At 40.1% G+C, this 16,605-nt stretch overlaps 2 protein-coding genes across 5 annotated transcripts; both read left to right on the top strand.

Moving 5' to 3' along the window:
- The first annotated feature begins 2,285 nt into the window (after nucleotides 1-2,285).
- Nucleotides 2,286-8,652, top strand: LOC109871586 (B-cell lymphoma/leukemia 10-like). 2 transcript variants are annotated; one of them, XM_020462488.2, is made up of 4 exons: nucleotides 2,286-4,787; nucleotides 5,270-5,393; nucleotides 5,643-5,931; nucleotides 6,134-8,652. In XM_020462488.2, exons 2-4 carry the CDS (start codon nucleotides 5,391-5,393, stop codon nucleotides 6,592-6,594), a joined length of 753 nt encoding a protein of 250 aa, XP_020318077.1. In that variant the 5' UTR covers nucleotides 2,286-4,787; nucleotides 5,270-5,390; the 3' UTR covers nucleotides 6,595-8,652. The 2 variants fall into 2 exon arrangements, with proteins under 2 accessions (XP_020318077.1, XP_020318078.1); XM_020462489.2 differs by lacking the exon at nucleotides 5,270-5,393.
- Nucleotides 8,653-9,241: 589 nt separating this feature from the next.
- On the top strand, nucleotides 9,242-15,621 carry mcoln3a (mucolipin TRP cation channel 3a). Of its 3 annotated transcripts, none has more exons than XM_020463145.2 (13): nucleotides 9,242-9,587; nucleotides 10,326-10,597; nucleotides 10,905-11,072; nucleotides 11,403-11,556; nucleotides 12,527-12,608; nucleotides 12,709-12,805; nucleotides 13,104-13,203; nucleotides 13,578-13,687; nucleotides 13,875-14,024; nucleotides 14,108-14,209; nucleotides 14,377-14,499; nucleotides 14,720-14,818; nucleotides 15,161-15,621. In XM_020463145.2, the coding sequence occupies exons 2-13, from the start codon at nucleotides 10,361-10,363 to the stop codon at nucleotides 15,287-15,289; spliced, it is 1,551 nt and encodes a 516-aa protein (XP_020318734.1). In that variant the 5' UTR covers nucleotides 9,242-9,587; nucleotides 10,326-10,360; the 3' UTR covers nucleotides 15,290-15,621. The 3 variants fall into 3 exon arrangements, with proteins under 3 accessions (XP_020318734.1, XP_020318733.1, XP_031662523.1); XM_020463144.2 differs by having other exon boundaries at nucleotides 9,245-9,587; nucleotides 14,720-14,926; XM_031806663.1 differs by lacking the exon at nucleotides 9,242-9,587 and having other exon boundaries at nucleotides 9,600-10,597; nucleotides 14,720-14,926.
- Nucleotides 15,622-16,605: the final 984 nt, after the last annotated feature.

Consider the following 16,605-nt stretch of genomic DNA (forward strand, 5'->3'; position numbering starts at 1 on the left):
GTACTGTTTACTCCATTCATTTTCCCTGACACCCAAAAGTACTCATTACATTTCGAATGCTTAGCAGGACAGGAAAATAGTCCAATTCTCGCACTTCTCAAGAGAACATCCCTGGACCTCTCTACTGCCTCTAATCTGACAGACTCACTAAACACAAATGCTTTGTTTGTAAATTATATCTGAGTGTTGGAGTGTGCCCCTGGCTATCCTTAAAAAAAGAAAATGGTGCTGTCTGGTTTGCTTAATATAAGGAATGTGAAGTGATTTATACTTTAACTTTTGATAATTAAGTATATTTTAGCAATTACATTTACTTTTGACACTTAAGTATATTTAAAACCAAATACTTTTAGACTTTTACTCAAGTAGTATTTTACTGGGTGACTTTTACTTGAGTCATTTTCTGTTAAGGTATCTTTACTTTTACTCAGGTATGACAATTTGATACATTTTCCACCACTAGGTTTACATACCAAGTTTCATGGCCCCATGTCCATCTGTTCATTTCTTATAGCCCTGGTGTGATATGGTGCCATCTAGTGGTGTAGCGTGGCCGAATTTAAATGCAGCAACTTATCATTGCCAAATTCATTAGAGACTAATTAATTGGAGTCAATCTGAGTTATGGTTCGTGAGAAGAACTTTTTAAAAGTATTCTTAGCATAAGCATATGTGCTAACGTGCATCTATAAGTACAGTCCGGCCATATTTGAATGCAGCAACATTTGTTTCTCAACACCATTAAAAGACTAATGTACTGGGTATTTTAATAATGTATACAGTTTGAGCAAAAACCTAATCTGATTGGATGGGCCTGGCTCCCCACCCATTCCTACACCCCTGAAGAGATGTGCCAAATGCCTACATACCGAATTGGTGTTATTTGGACTGGTTCATGAGAAGACGTTTTCAAAGGTTTTCAAAAATGTCCAAGATGGAGGAAAATCAATCCTGACGGACCTTATGGCTTCTAGAGGCAAATGTGTTCAGCATGAGGAAAGACACCTACAAACAAAGTTTCAAGTCTCTAGTTCAAAGGGGGCAGCAGATATGAGGGTTTAAGTGAGACTGTTTATAACAGTGCTACATACAGTGGGGTAAAAAAGTATTTAGTCAGCCACCAATTGTGCAAGTTCTCCCACTTAAAAAGATGAGTGGCCTGTAATTTTCATCATAGGTACACTTCAACTATGACAGACAAAATGAGAAAATTCAGAGTCCCGCAATATGAGCTATGATGCTAATATTTGTGTAATCTCTTCACAGTTGTGTTCTGTGTGTGTCATTGATACCCCATTTCATTGATCCACAATCCATAGATAAAGCTGTACAGAGTAATATTGTCACACCCTGATCTGTTTCACCTGTCTTTGTGATTGTCTCCACCCATCTCCAGGTGTCACCTGTTTTCCCCATTAGCCCCGGGGTATTTATTAATGTGGTCTCTGTTTGTCTGTTGCCAGTTCGTCTTGTCAAGTCAACCAGCGTGTGTTCTGTGCTCCTGTTTTTGCCTTGTCTCCGGTTTTATAGTCCTCCCGTTTTGACCCTTGCTTGCCCTGACTCTGAGCCTGCCTGCCTGACCATTCTGACTGCCCTGACCTCGAGCCTGCCTGCCACTCTGTATCTCCTGGACTCTGACCTGGTTTATGATCTTTTGCCTGTCCCCGACCTGCCTCTTGCCTACCCCTTGGATTGTAATACATATCAGAGACAAACCATTTGCCTCCCGTGTCTGCATCTGGGTCTCGCCCTGTATCATATAAATATCAATGTCAATATGCACAATAGGCTGACTGGGGAAGTGATATCCCACAGTCAAAGTGCCGCAATGAGAACTACTACGCTAATATTTGTGTAAACTCTTCACAGTTGTGTTCTGTGGGTGTCAATGAGTATACTGATACTCCATTTCATTGATCCACAATCCATAGGTAAGACCGTACAGCGAATGCAATTCTGAAGTCTAATACATCCACAGTGCGATTTCAACTGATTTCTACAAATGAACTAATAATTGTGTTTTATTGAATTTATATAACAACATTCCAACCATGTTTAGCATGATCTAATGCAAATATGGCATGATTCCACTATTTGTTACCATTTGCATCGCTTTCAATTAGGGGCTTTTATTTCGAAGGTGAACCGCACATTCCAGGTGGACGCTATGTGGGCACGCCTGTGCCCAAAATTGATGATTTATGTCGCACAGCGAGAGTTGAGTGGGGACGAATGGATTCGGTTCAGTCAGTCTCGATAATGAGCCTTCCCCAGCCTCCTTTTTTTCCTTTCTCCTTTTTTAATCAAATTAATTTTTATGATTAACAAACAAATATCAACAAACAAAAGATGAATAGTCACAAAGAACAAGCATACATACAAACTATTTACATTGCCAGGAATCCCCAGCTAGTTAGTTCCTGGTTGTGGCTAGAAACATCTAGCCTGGCTAATGATGAGCAACCCAATATACCAGCCTGGTCTCACTAGACGTAACGTAGTAAAGATATCTCCAGGACACTCATTAGTAGATATGTTACATGTGGTATGGTTACTGAAGACAGATGGTTACTTAAGGCAAAAACTAAAAGATGGTGGTTGGTAGGGGTGACGTATAACTCGAATGTCTAGCAACCCAAATGTTGCCTGTTCGAATCTCATGAGTTCCTATCAAAGTAAGTGCCTTATTTTCTGTATATCGTGTTGTTTCTATTGTAGCATATGTATGTATGTATGGAGCATAATGTATTTACAGTTTTATTAACATGTTTTTAAGTACTGGTGTCAAATAATGCATTCTGATTATTGCATAGACTGTAATGGACACCTATGATGTGTGTAAAATATTTTTTTAAAGGTTGTACTGATTACAATGAGCTAATGCTAAGCTATTTGCCAGCCATGTGTGGCGCCATCTTTGTTGACATTATACAATGCATTCTGGGTGTCATGTAAACATCTGTCAGACCAAAGATGTTAGAATGAAGAGGTCAAAAGGGGGGTTAACCTTTTCACACGTACCAACAAACGGGTGTGATCATTCTACAGTGGTCCCTGCAGCGTACACTCAAACCGGTGTGATTAGAATGCTTATTGCAATGTAACAGTATAGCTTCCGTCCCTCTCCTCGCCTCAAACCAGGGACCCTCTGCACACATAGACAACAGTCACCCTCGAAGCATCGTTACCCATTGCTCCACAAAAGCCGTGGCCCTTGCAGAGCAAGGGAAACAACTACTTTAAGGTCTCAGAGCAAGTGACATCACCGATTGAAACGCTATTAGCGCGCACCCCGTTAAACTAGCTAGCCATTACACACTAGGACAAATGTAGCCTACATTTTCCGGTTTGGATGAGAATTGTGTTATGCTGTTGCTACTTCTGTGAATGTCTGAACATTGATTCCAAAAATAAACTGGTCACATTCAGGACATAAGGACTGTGTTTGTGCAAAATGTTTGAAAAATTTGTGTGGCCAGCTCAAATGCTGTCAATCAAAACTGGATGTTCTAAATAAGCATTCTAATCACACCTGTTTGAGTATATGCTGCAGGGAGCACTGTAGAATGATCACACCCTTTTGTTGGTAGTGTGAAAAGGTTAACTATTTTAGCTAACCCTAACAGCAACCCTTAAACCTAACCTTACCCCTAGCCTAGCTAACGTTAGCCACCTAGTTAGAATTCGTAACATATCATACGTTTGGCAAATCTGTAACATATTGTATATTTTGAAAATTCGTAACATATAATACAAATTGTCATTTGTAACATAACATACGAAATGAGTGATGGACATCCACAAATTAATATATACCATATGAAAAGTAACATATCATACTCAAACCTGTCTCGAATTTACATACAGAATAATACGAAATGTACTGAGACCAGGTTGCAACACAACACGTTGCATTGGTTATTAACATCGTTTTTTTCTATATGTTAGCTAATTGGCCTTTCATGGTGACGTCCAGATTCCAGATGGTGTCCAATACTATTCTCGCTCCCCTCGCCCATCGACTTTTAACTAAGCCATGCTGTTGTTGTTGATAGCTAGCCAGCATAAACTAGCTAGCTAGGAAGGGCTCATCAGGACTACTGACTGAACCCATTCGTCTCCAATCGACTCTCAGCTGCGCGACAACTTCGTCAATTTGGGCAGGCGAGTCTGTGTAGCCTCGGCTCTCTTCCAAATTCTATTGTGGCTAGCTTCACATAGGTTCTAGTTTCTGTTCGCCAAATTAGAAAAACAGGTCCCATGCTTCAGTTATTTGACCATGTCAAGCAAAAAAATAAGAAATCAGAGAATAACAATAGATTATTTGAACACTGGGATATGTTGTTTATCCCCGAATGGAAAAAAACAGTGGTGATGCGATAGTAGCCGACTAGTATAGCGCAACTGAATGAAAAACACTCATCATAAAAAAAAATTTAAACACTCATCTTCCACTTGCCCATACATGACTTGCGTAAACTCATCCATGGAATCAGGAAGTAATAATTGGCAGCGGTTCACTCATGAGAAACTTATATTTACCGAGGCTCTGGAAGCTTCTGTTTTGTATCGGCAAATAACTAGACTATAGGCTATTAGACAAGAGTTACGCACTGGAAAATACAATATCCGTGTACCGGAAACTATCTTTTGGTTTAAATATTTTTAGTGTGCCATTTTAAACTCGTAAAGTACCCGGAAGACTTGAATTTGACACCTTAGGTAGGGTGAGTAGGATGGATGTTCCTCACCTGACAGAAGATGAAATGGCCGATATAAAAAAGGAAGTAAGTGGCCTATTTGTCTGACTGTCAATTCAACTGTTAGTGAGTTGGTTTTACAATAATTATTTACCATAAAGTTATTAACTTAAAATGTTGAATTGCGCATAATAAAGAAGTGAAAGTAACCAATTTATGCCGCACCCTCTATAGGCTACCCCATTTTCACAGAAGCCTATGTGTGTATAGTGTAAATAAAAATCTTCCTTCTCGTATTATACCTAACCTGTTAGAGCCGATTTGGACATATTTGTATAAAAGACATACAGAGCTCCATGTACACTTGTGTAAATATATGAAATATGAATGTATATGATGAAATATTATGCTCATTCATTGTACTGTGGTAAGTTTTTGCAAGGAGTCCTTGCTAGATGCGGTATAGTTTTTTGACCATACAGACATTACAAACAGGTCATATTATGTATTTTCCATGTCAAGTAATATCTGATTTAAGTTGATTGGATAATCTTTTTTGTTCTTGATAGATATTAGAAGAATAAACCTTTTTGTTGCACCATATCCCTGGATCTCATTGAATGTTTTGGCCATTTGGAGTGTGGACTGTATGCGTACGAAACAACCCCTCTTCAGGCTAGGGCAGTGGCTATGGTAAAGAGAAAAGGAAGCCACTACATAACCCATTAATATTAATGATTAACAAAGGCATGTCCATACTCTAATCATTATTTTCCCACACATGTTTACCTGTCCTTCAGTGCATTTACAGTCTAGCCATCAGTAGTCAGTCCTCTGTTCACACACATATATCAATTAATACTGGCCCTATATAACATACAGATGGTCGAGAAAGCATCCTTCAACACCCCCACAGTTTCCATCTTGCTGTTCTCTGTCTAGGTCCTGACGAGGCTGCGGCCGTACCTTTGTGAAAAGATCCGGGCTGACCGTCATTTTGACTACCTGCGCTCGCGGAAGATCCTGACGCGAGACGACACAGAGGAGATCAGCTGCAGGATCACGCAGACCAAGAAAACGGGCTTGCTCCTGGACTACCTGGCTGAGAACCCTCGGGGGCTGGATGCCCTGATCGAGTCCATCCAACAAGGACGTACGCTCAACTTCCTGATTAACAAGATCACTGATGAAGTGCAGAAGGTGAAGAACGAGAAGATAGAATCTCTCAGAGGTACGTTGTGTGTGTGTTCAAGTGTTGTTTTTTATTTTTATTATTTAATAGAGGAGGTTCGGTGAACCACACTTGAGTGACGAGTAACCTTGCCTGAGACCTGACGATGTGTGTTAGCTCCCCGAGCTAATAGGCTTTAGCTCAGTGGTCTTTCACTGTCTTAGTACCATTATCATGACCATCTCCCATTGGCCCTCTACAGCAGGGGCATCCAGTTCCACCTCGGGCTTCCTGCCAACTCAGGACACATCCGGGGTCAATAAAGACCTCTCCAAGACACTGTCATATGAGTCCAACCTGGCATCCACCATGTTATACAACGGAGAAGGGAGCCCATCCACCTCTGACGCCCTAAGGTTCCTCAACCGGCCTGCTGCCTCCAGCCATGGGAAGGACGTGTTGTCATCCATGCGAGGGGGTAGCATGGCTGTGTCTTCATCCGAGGTCTCTTCCACACTGCCCAGGCCTGGAGACCCAGGGGCTCCCCCCCTGCCGCAGGAAGTGCTGCTACTGCCAGAGGCCTCATCTAACATGGACGCTGGACCACACAGGAGCACGGCGATCAGCGGAGGGGATGTCAACTTCCAGCCCCTGAGGTCACGCTCCACACCCACTTTCATGTCATACAGGGACCCTTCACCTCAGCCCCCACCAAAATCTTAATGAGACGGGGGTCTGCCCTGGACTACTTCCCAGCATTACTCATAACAAACATTCACTCTTCAAATGTGTTGTTCGTATCAGTGTATGTGTTTTATCAATGGTTTTAGATGAGTGTTACTTTAAAATATGTTCCATGCCTTACATTATACACTGGGTCAACCCGAAAGCTGGACAAAACTGTTTTGGGTTCAATATGAAATAAGTAACTGCTTACTAATGATGCCTCAATCATAAGCTGTACCCTCATGAATTTTACTCTGCTTCTATCAAGTCCTCATTCGTAAAATGCCCCTTCCTTACGCATAGAGAGTTTGGTTGAGACATACAGTGCCTTCAGAAAGTATTCATACCCCTTGACTTATTGTGGTACAGCCTGAATTCAAAATATATTAAATCAAAGAAAAATCTTGCCTGTTTACACACAATACCCCACAATGACAGTTTTTGCAAATTTATTGAAAATTAAATATAGAAATATTCTATTTACATAATTATTCACACCCCCGAGTCAATACTTTATAGAAGCACCTTTGGCAGTGATTACAGCTGTGAGTCTTTCTGGGTAAGTCTCTAAGAGCTTTCCACACTTGGATTGTGCAACATTTGGCCATTATTGTTTTCAGAATTCTTTGATCTCTGTCAAATTTGTTGTTGATCATTGCTAGACTTACCCTTTTCAAGTTTTGCCCTAGATTTGCAAGTAGATTTCAGTCTAAACTGTAACTCTGTAACTTTCACTGTCTTCTTGGTAACCAGGTTTAACTATAGGATTTGCCTGTGCTTAGCTCCATTCTGTTTATTGTCCTTAACGAATAACGAGTCCTTAACAATTACAAGCATACCCATAACATGCAGCCAAAAAGTGAATTGCTTTGCCACATTTTTCTGTGCCTTGTTGCAAACAGGATGCATGTTTTGGAATTGATGTATTCTGTCAATTATATTAATATTGTGGAGTAACTACAATGTTGATCCATCCCCAGTTTTCTCCTATCACAGTCATTAAACTCATGGTGAAACCCCTGAGCAGTTTCTTTCCTCTCCGGCAACTGAGTTAGGAAGGATGCCTGTATCTTTGTAGTGACTGGGTGTATTGATATACCATACAAAGTGTAATTATGCTCAGAGTGATATTCAATGTCGGCTTTTTTCCCCCCATCTGTCAGTAGGTGTCCTTCTTTGCGAGGCATTGGAAAACCTCCCTGCTCTTTGTGGTTTAAATTTTTTACATTTCAGTAGATGCTCTTAGCCATAGCGACTTACAGTATTTTGTGCTTACATTGGGTTTTTTTTTGGGGGGGGGGGGGGGTCATACTGGTCCCTTATGGGAATCGAACCCCACAACCTCAACTGAGGGACCTTACAGAAAATTGTATGTGTTTGGTACAGTCATTCAAGTCATGAGGTAGTCATTCAAAAATCATGTTAAGCACTATTACTTCACACAGAGTCCATGCAACTTATTATGCTATTTTTACTCCTGAATTTATTTAGGCGTGCCATAATAAAGGGGTTGGATACTTATTGACTCAAGACATTTCATCTTTTCATTTTTAATACATTTGTAAACATTTCGAAAACACTGACATTATGGGGTATTGTGTGTATGCCAATGACAGAAGAAATCCCATTTTAATCCATTTTAAATGCAGGCTGTATCAAAACAAAATGTGTAAAAAGTAAAGTGGTGTGAATAGTTTCTGAAGGCACTAGGTTCACTTTATTCTGGACTTGGACTAAGGTCGAAGTATGTCGTCATTCTCCAACACTGCTCCTTTCCTATGAATTATGGGTGCGTGAGTTCATGATTAACTGTCATGATATATCTATGCTAGCATCAACATGCCACACCATGCCAGCTACAGTAGGGATTTGTCCTTGTAAGGATCCCAGATCATCAGAAGACAACTTTTCTGTATTTACACAAAACACTGGAATAAGTTGTTCATCGTATGCATTTAGGCACACAAACTGTAGTTACAAAATGTGGTAGGCCTACATTGAAATGGTTTGTTTTTACTTATATTATTAAAGATACATTTTCTTATTGTGATAGGGCATTAATGAGTCATGGTACAATGGTGTTACTTATTATCAAAAAGATTGTCATTTTGATAATTGATGTGTCTGTACTTTTTAGGTTGAAGATCTTGATCATTTAGAACTATAAATACATCAAAGGAATTTGAGACACAGGAGACATTTCTAATTTCCGGTCAAATGTGTTCATGTTTGTTAAAGATCTAATGGCTCATAGAAATATATGCTATCCTTATTTTCTGATTGCCCAATTTTAATTATGATTGTATAATCCTGAGAAGTAAATTAGGCAATTACATGCATGAAACTTGAGCTTTTCAGTCAGACTTCAAAACTCAGTCATTTTTGTAAATGTAGGCCTTCTGTATTTGGGAACTCGGTTTTTTTGGAGGGGGGGGGGGGGGGGGTTAGCAGCGGGATGCTGAGGGTGATTACAATTAAATAAAAATTAAATTGCTTTATCTTGGCCAGGTCGCAATTGTAAATGAGAACTTGTTCTCAACTTGCCTACCTGGTTAAATAAAGGTAAAATAAATAAATAAATAAATAAAAATAACAAATATTTTTGCGGTTAAATTTTTCCCACAAGTGGTGTTTGGCCTTTACTAATCCTGTGTTAGCGGACCAATATAGTCAACTGTAGCACGGGCAAAAAATGTTTAGTTAGAACATTCTTCTTTTCCACAAAAGTAGTGCACTGGGCCTTTTCTAGTTCTTTATTTGCGGACCTATTGCCGTCTTTAGCACCGGGATCTTTTTTATCCCCCCCCCCCAAACATCTTCCCGCTACTATGGAAAAAGAGGAAAACCGCAGAATGACGCGAGAGAATGACAGTCACAGTGATCGAGTGTCTCGGTGTCTGTTCTATCCGATGTTGACAGAAAAAAAAACGTGCTTGTTCACGCACTAAATCTGCTCAGTAGAGCGCGGCAGGTGCATCTCTGGATCACAGGTAAATTATAAACCGTCGCCGTTCCATTTATGTTCCAACTTTTAGTAGGAATAACCTAGCAAAGTGTTGATGATGATGACAAAGACAAAGATGAAGACATTTAAATAGTTAGATCAAATAACGAGGTTGTATCTTGATTTATATTTGGTGATTTGGGACAGTAAATGTTTGTTTTTTTGTGTTAGACTGAACTGTATCAATTGTCGTTGAACAGCAACTTTATGTGGACCACATGACATTTTCCTACGTATTACCAATAGAAAAGTATTTTTAAAGTTGTTTATGTGTTTGCTCTGCTGTAGGCCTACATCTTCATGTTAATGAGTAATGGAAAATAAGAAGTGTTCGTAGATGTCACAGACCAGTGTAATTTATCCTGTTTTAGTGTCATTTATGGAGCCCATGGGAGCATAAAAAGTGACAGCGACAGAAGTCATTGAATGCAGTCCAACCTGTTTAGATGAAGATCAAAATGAAAGGAATGGCTGAACTCTCTCTTTCATCACATTATTCTGCACTTTCAGAAACATGTCTGTTTGACTCTGCCTGACTCTCTCTATATTAGTTTCAGTAGCCCAGTACTCGTTCATAATTCCAAGATGGTGAAATCCTGTGTTTGACTAAACACCAGCTGAAATGACAATCAGAATGCTGATTCATTTTAACCACTGCCACTTCTTCCCTTGACTTTGGCTGTCATGTCAAATCTGTGTGTGACTAATCGAGTGGTATCTACAGTATAGTCTACAGTATAGAAGGATCTCCTTGCCCCGATGGATGACGTGGAGCCCCTTGTGCCCCAGGGGCCAGCAGAGGAGAGGAGCCCAAATGGCCACTGCACCCGGTGCCCCATCTCCAGCCAGAGCCCCGGTGATTCCAAAGTGGTGGAAGACTTCAGGAGGAGGCTCAAGTACTTCTTTATGAACCCCTGTGAAAAATATAGAGCCAGGGGCCGGAAACCATGGAAACTAATGTTACAGATTCTGAAAATTGCCATCATCACGTTCCAGGTAGGCTACTGTAGAATACAGTGTAAGAGGAGACTTAGGCTACTACTGTCGGTCATGTAAAATATAGGTACAATATACCCGCCTAGAGAAGTGAAATACCCATAGATTTAACCATTTCCCCATTAAACCATGACTGTGAGCCAAAGTGGCATTACACAATAATGGAAGTCCCTAGAAAGACCATGTCTAAAATCCCAAATATTTGATTCACTTTAATAAAATGTAATAAAATGAAGATAAAAAATCTCAAATGCTTTGTGCTACGCATAATTGATGTATGTATCTATTACATGTTTGTTTTCCTCAGTTGGTGTCTTTTGGATTGAGTAACGAGATGATGGTGACCTTTAAAGAGGAAAACCTGATGGTGTTTAAACACCTCTTCCTGAAAGAATATAAGGACCAACGCGTGGACAGATACGCAGTGTACACCAAAACAGATGTGTACGACCACATCTATTACGTCATTGATAGGGTAATGTAGACTTCAAATGGCCTAAAAAGAGCAAAGTCTTTCTCACTGCTTGTTCGCTACCAGTGTAAATGATATGTCTTATCTAGATTACAGCACAGTATTTAAAGGATACAGTAGCTGATTCCCCGGTGTGTCATCTAATTTTTTTTACACAGTCATATGAGACTTATCAAACAGTGGAGCACGGTGTTGTTTATAGTGAAACTATAGCTACCCTAAACATGTTGACAACCCAAAAATTGAGTGAATTTCCTCATTTGCACTACCTGTGACAAATCTGGCCAAGAACACGGTTGTATATCATGTCTCACTATATTTTCCTTGTTTCAGTTTATAAACCTGCAGAACCTGACGGTAGGGAACCATGCGTATGAGAAGATAGAGGGTGAGTACACCCCTCTGACCCTTTGTCAGGAGTTCTTCAGGAAAGGCAGCATCTCCCCTGGCAACGACACCTTTGATATAGACCCACATGTAGACAAAGGTACAAGAGCACACCATTTCATTATGTATTTATTTTTTTGTGATAGCCTCAAGTGTTCTATAAGACAGGATAATAACATAGTTTAGAGAATAATGTTAAGTTTTAATGTATGTGTCCACATTGACTGGGAATAAACAGTATGTAAGTCATTTTGTTAGATTAATCCATTCCAGCTGTTAGATATCTACTTACATGCTCAACTAAACACTGACCGTGGACTGTTTGTCCTATTTACAGATCTCTGGCTTCTCACAGCTGTCAGTGCCCAGATTGTGTGTTGTTGTTGTAGTAGATTTACACTGAGTGTACAAACAATTAGGAACACCTTCCTAATTTTGAGTTGCACACTCTTATGCCCTCAGAACAGCCTCAATTTGTCAGGACATGGTCTCTAGAAGGTGTTGAAAGTTTTCCACAGGTTTGCTGGCCCATGTTGACTCCAATGTTTCCCACAGCTGTTGTCAAGTTGGCTGAATGTCCTTTGGGTGGTGGACCATTCTTGATACACACGGAAAACTGTTGAGCATGAAAAACCCAGCAGCATTGCAGTTCTTGACACCCTCAAACTGGTGCGCCTGGCATCTACTACCATTCAAAGGCACTTAAAAATGTTGTCTTGCCCATTCACCCTCTGAATGGCACACATACACAATACATGTCTCAATTGTCTCAAGGCTTAAATTTATTTTTTTACCTGTCTCCTCCCCTTCATCTACACTGTTTGAAGTGGATTTGACAGGTGGCATCAATAAGCGATCATAGCTTTCACCTGGATTCACCTGGTCAGTCTATGTCATGGAAAGAGCAGGTGTTCCTAATGTTATGTACACTCAGTGTCTAGTATTTATCACATTGTCAGTTCATTCGTGTGACTGCAGAAACAGGAAGTTTGGGAATTGCTTGTAACCATTACAAGGGTTTCCACTGGATTAAGGTATATTATGAAGACCTTTCTGTTTTTTCCTCACAGAATGTATTTCCGTATATCCTCTGGAGCCATTGGAGGATGAAACTTTGTCAAGAGACATTAACTTTTCTCTGGATTTTAAAAGGTGACTGACCAGACCAACAGTCAAACTACAGTTGGCCCCCTATACTAGGTTTCTTTTGTTGTAGTCTATAATCATAAATGTTTCTTTGTCTCTCACTCAGGCTGTTGTCAGTAAACATCTACCTCACGTTGAAAGCCATCAACCTGCAGACAGTGCGCCACCACGAGCTCCCAGACTGTTATGCCTTTAGTATAATTGTAGGTGGTGGGTTGTATGACTCAGGAAACAACTTCTTCAAGCTCTTTTAGGCTTTTAAGTGTGATGCAGCTGTCCTCTGTGTCAATGGAGAAGACAAATGGAAACCAGTAGCGAGTCAACAAAGTTAACGGATTAATTTGTGTCATGGAATAACTAGTCAATTCTCCATTTTCTAGTAATGGTGCATTTAAAATGTTACTTAAACCAGTAGAAATCCAGCTGCTGAAACCTGGATTCAGTCATCCTTGCTAGAACTCACATGCAAATGATGTCTCTGTCTGACTTTATTTTTGGCAGATAATGTTTGACAATCGTGCACACAGTGGGAGGATAAAGATTAACTTAGAAAATAATGTTGGAATCAATGAATGTAAAGACTGGAATGTCGCAAGCACTTGTAAGTATATCATAAGATCATCCCAGTATGTTAAAAAATAAAATAATTTTCAGTCAGCATACGATTTGTCTGAGTAATAGCTACATTCTTTGTGACCTCAGTAGTTAAGATTTAGTGTTTAGTGAGCTGAGTCAGACTGTCACGTCTCCTTATTTGTAACATACTGTAGTTCTAACATGGGCTGTGCCTCTCAATGCCAGAAGGAGGCACAATTTAATAATCTGTTGCTCAGCATGTTCATTACTACAGTCCATATTTCATACATTTACAGTAGAGATCCTACCATTTGCAGTGGCAGAAATCTGTCAGCCTCCATCCTATATGCATGGGGGAAAAGTGTCACTATCTAATTTACTGATTGATTGAATTTGCAGCTGGGAAGAACAACCACCTCTTGCTGTTTGATTCCTTCGTCATCCTCGCCTGCTTTACCTCACTCATCTTGTGCACACGCTCAGTCTACAAAGGATCTCAGCTCCAGTATGTAAGTTAAGAAGACCATTCTATAGGGGTAATAGGTTAAATATTAGGATTGTACATACCATGAATACGGTCAGGCATTCATACAATATACAAGTACAAGCATACCCAGCTCATGATCGCCTACTCACTGTAACAATAGCGTTAATATTCATGTGTTTTTGCTTATGGTGTGTGTTTATCTCATTCAGCATTACACTGCATTCTTCCACACCTACTTTGGTAAAACTGTGTCCTGGTCTGAGCGCATGGAGTTTGTGAACGGCTGGTATATTCTGATCATCGTCAGCGATACACTGACCATCGCTGGATCCGCCCTCAAAATAGGAATACAGACTAAGGTGTAGTGACTATACCTGAGCACATACCTTTTGTTCATGTGTCTGTATGTCCAATATGACATTCATTTTTCTGTATTTGTCAGGACCTTACAAACTATGATGTCTGCAGTATTTTGCTTGGGACATCCACAATGCTTGTCTGGGTTGGAGTTATCCGCTACCTGGGTTTCTTTAAGAAATATAACGTAAGGACTAACATAAGAAATGAGCTCAATTTAACAGCAATGCTCCATCAGCACCACAGCAATGATTTGTTCTTTGAATAGGAACATTACAGTACATGGCATTCATAAAGGACAGCACATATTCAAATAGTGAAACATAGATGAGTAAGGTTCCTTGTTCCTCCTAGATCCTAATTCTGGCCCTAAGGGCAGCGTTTCCAAATGTGATCCGCTTCTCCTGCTGCGCTGGCTTGATCTACCTGGGCTACTGTTTCTGTGGCTGGATCGTTCTGGGGCCATATCATGAGAAAGTAAGTAGGTACACTAAAAACCAAAAAGGTATACGGTACCTGTATATGTAGGCCCAAGATCTTTTAGAATCCACATATATAAGGTCAGTCCAGTATATGAAGGGCTACAATTTGAACCAATGTGTTACAATGGTTTATTACGTATAACTAATACAAGTTTATAATCCTTTATAGCACAACATACCTTAATGCAAAGTGTTACCAATTGATTTTCTGCCAGTTCCGGACCTTGGACAAGGTGACGGAGTGCCTGTTCTCTCTGATCAACGGTGATGACTTGTACTCCACTTTCCAGAAGATGAGAGAGAAGAGATACATGGTGTGGCTGTTCAGCAGGCTCTACCTCTACTCCTTCCTCTCTCTCTTCATTTACATGGTGCTCAGTCTGTTCATTGCCCTCATCACAGACACATACGAGACCATCAAGGTCAGCTTTTGCATTAACATGGCATGACATATTCAAAAGTAACCGTCCCTGTTTATCTTCTGCATGCCTGTTCAATGAGAAAAGATGGTAATTCAATGATCTGGTATAATGTTGCATCTCCTTCCTGGTATATTTAATGTTACAGCACACAATACAGTGGTTATGTAACATGGTAATAGTATAGTACTGTATGTAAATGTTCAGAAAGTTAACTGCCATACTGTTTATTTTCAGCAACACCAGAAGGACAGAGTCCTGGTGTCCCAGCTGAAGGCCTTTGTGGCTGAGTGTAGAGACCAGCCTGACTCTGGGAAGTACAAGATAGACAAGGAACCCACCTGCTGCTGCTACTGCTTTGGATAGACCCTATAAAGTAGCCATGTGTGTGCGTGTGTGTGCGTGTTTGTGCGTGTGTGTGTGTGTGCGTGTGCGTGTGCGTGTGTGTGTGTGTGTGTGTGTGTGTGTGTGTGTGTGTGTGTGTGTGTGTGTGTGTGTGTGTGTGTGTGTGTGTGTGTGTGTGTGTGAGACATATGTTAGTAGGCATTAAAGCTCTATTCATGTGTTGGAAAATGTATTTTGAAAATTGTTTAAAGTTTGTATATGTTGATCAATAGTATACTTTTTTATATTTGATTGTATGTAATTATGTATGAACAATTAAATTGCACAATGGGTGGTATTTTAATGTACCGTGACATTGTTTCTGCTTGCATTTACTAGGTAACATAGTAGAGGAAATGTATGCATTCACTCATATCACTCATAGGTAGGCTAAATCAGTGGGCTAATGGCGAGTTTCCAATTAGGGTTTATCCTGGTGTTTCGCCCAAAAGACAGATTTTTCGGTTTCCGTCTACATGGGCCCGGCACCCGGGTCTCACTGGGTCATGGCTCTGAGGGACATGCCCAGACTTGGGGCCAAGCACAGGCCCTGTGTACTTTTTGGCGCTAATTTACATAACAATGGCTAACTGTGAACTTCAACACCTTCTCACAAAGCAACTGTCTTGAATGATGCAGAGGTTGTTGATTCTGCTCGCCCCAAGTCTTTAGTGTCACACTCCTGATGGAAACACAATTACACTAGAGCAGGTGTTCTCAAACTTTTAGGCTTGGTGGGCCAATATATAATCTGTGTGGTGGGTCACGGACCAAACAAATAGACATGATGTATTTAGAGATTGTGACCGTGGGACTATAAAGGTCTGTCTACGCAAAGCATAGTTCTGAGATAAAGATTATCAACATTCTCACATCCCAGATCTCAGCACTGTTTTGTAGTGAATTCTTCTTTCATATCCCCTTAAAGATACCTAAAGTGCAAAGTATCAAAATCCTGAGACATTTGAAAATCAGTTTATTTAGGGGGGTACAATCTCAGATACAGTATAAACTTGTGGCTCTGAAATGTCAATCTGGGTTCAGCAGTAAGGTTATATCTAACACTTCTGAATTCAATTTTAAGAAAACTGTAGCTATTTGAATACACTCATTATAGAAAAATTATATTTGACCAAGATTGAGTCAGAACACATCATCAAATACATGTATTATGATCATCAGACAAATGACTATAATCACTGAACAATGATGTGACAACATAATTTACTTTAAGATGTCTGACAGTGTTGTTTTTTTGCTTGCGTGCCATTATTACTGGCTAGACTATACCACACCTT

The sequence above is a fragment of the Oncorhynchus kisutch genome, linkage group LG27 (assembly GCF_002021735.2).
Source record: "Oncorhynchus kisutch isolate 150728-3 linkage group LG27, Okis_V2, whole genome shotgun sequence".
Lineage (NCBI taxonomy): Eukaryota > Metazoa > Chordata > Actinopteri > Salmoniformes > Salmonidae > Oncorhynchus > Oncorhynchus kisutch.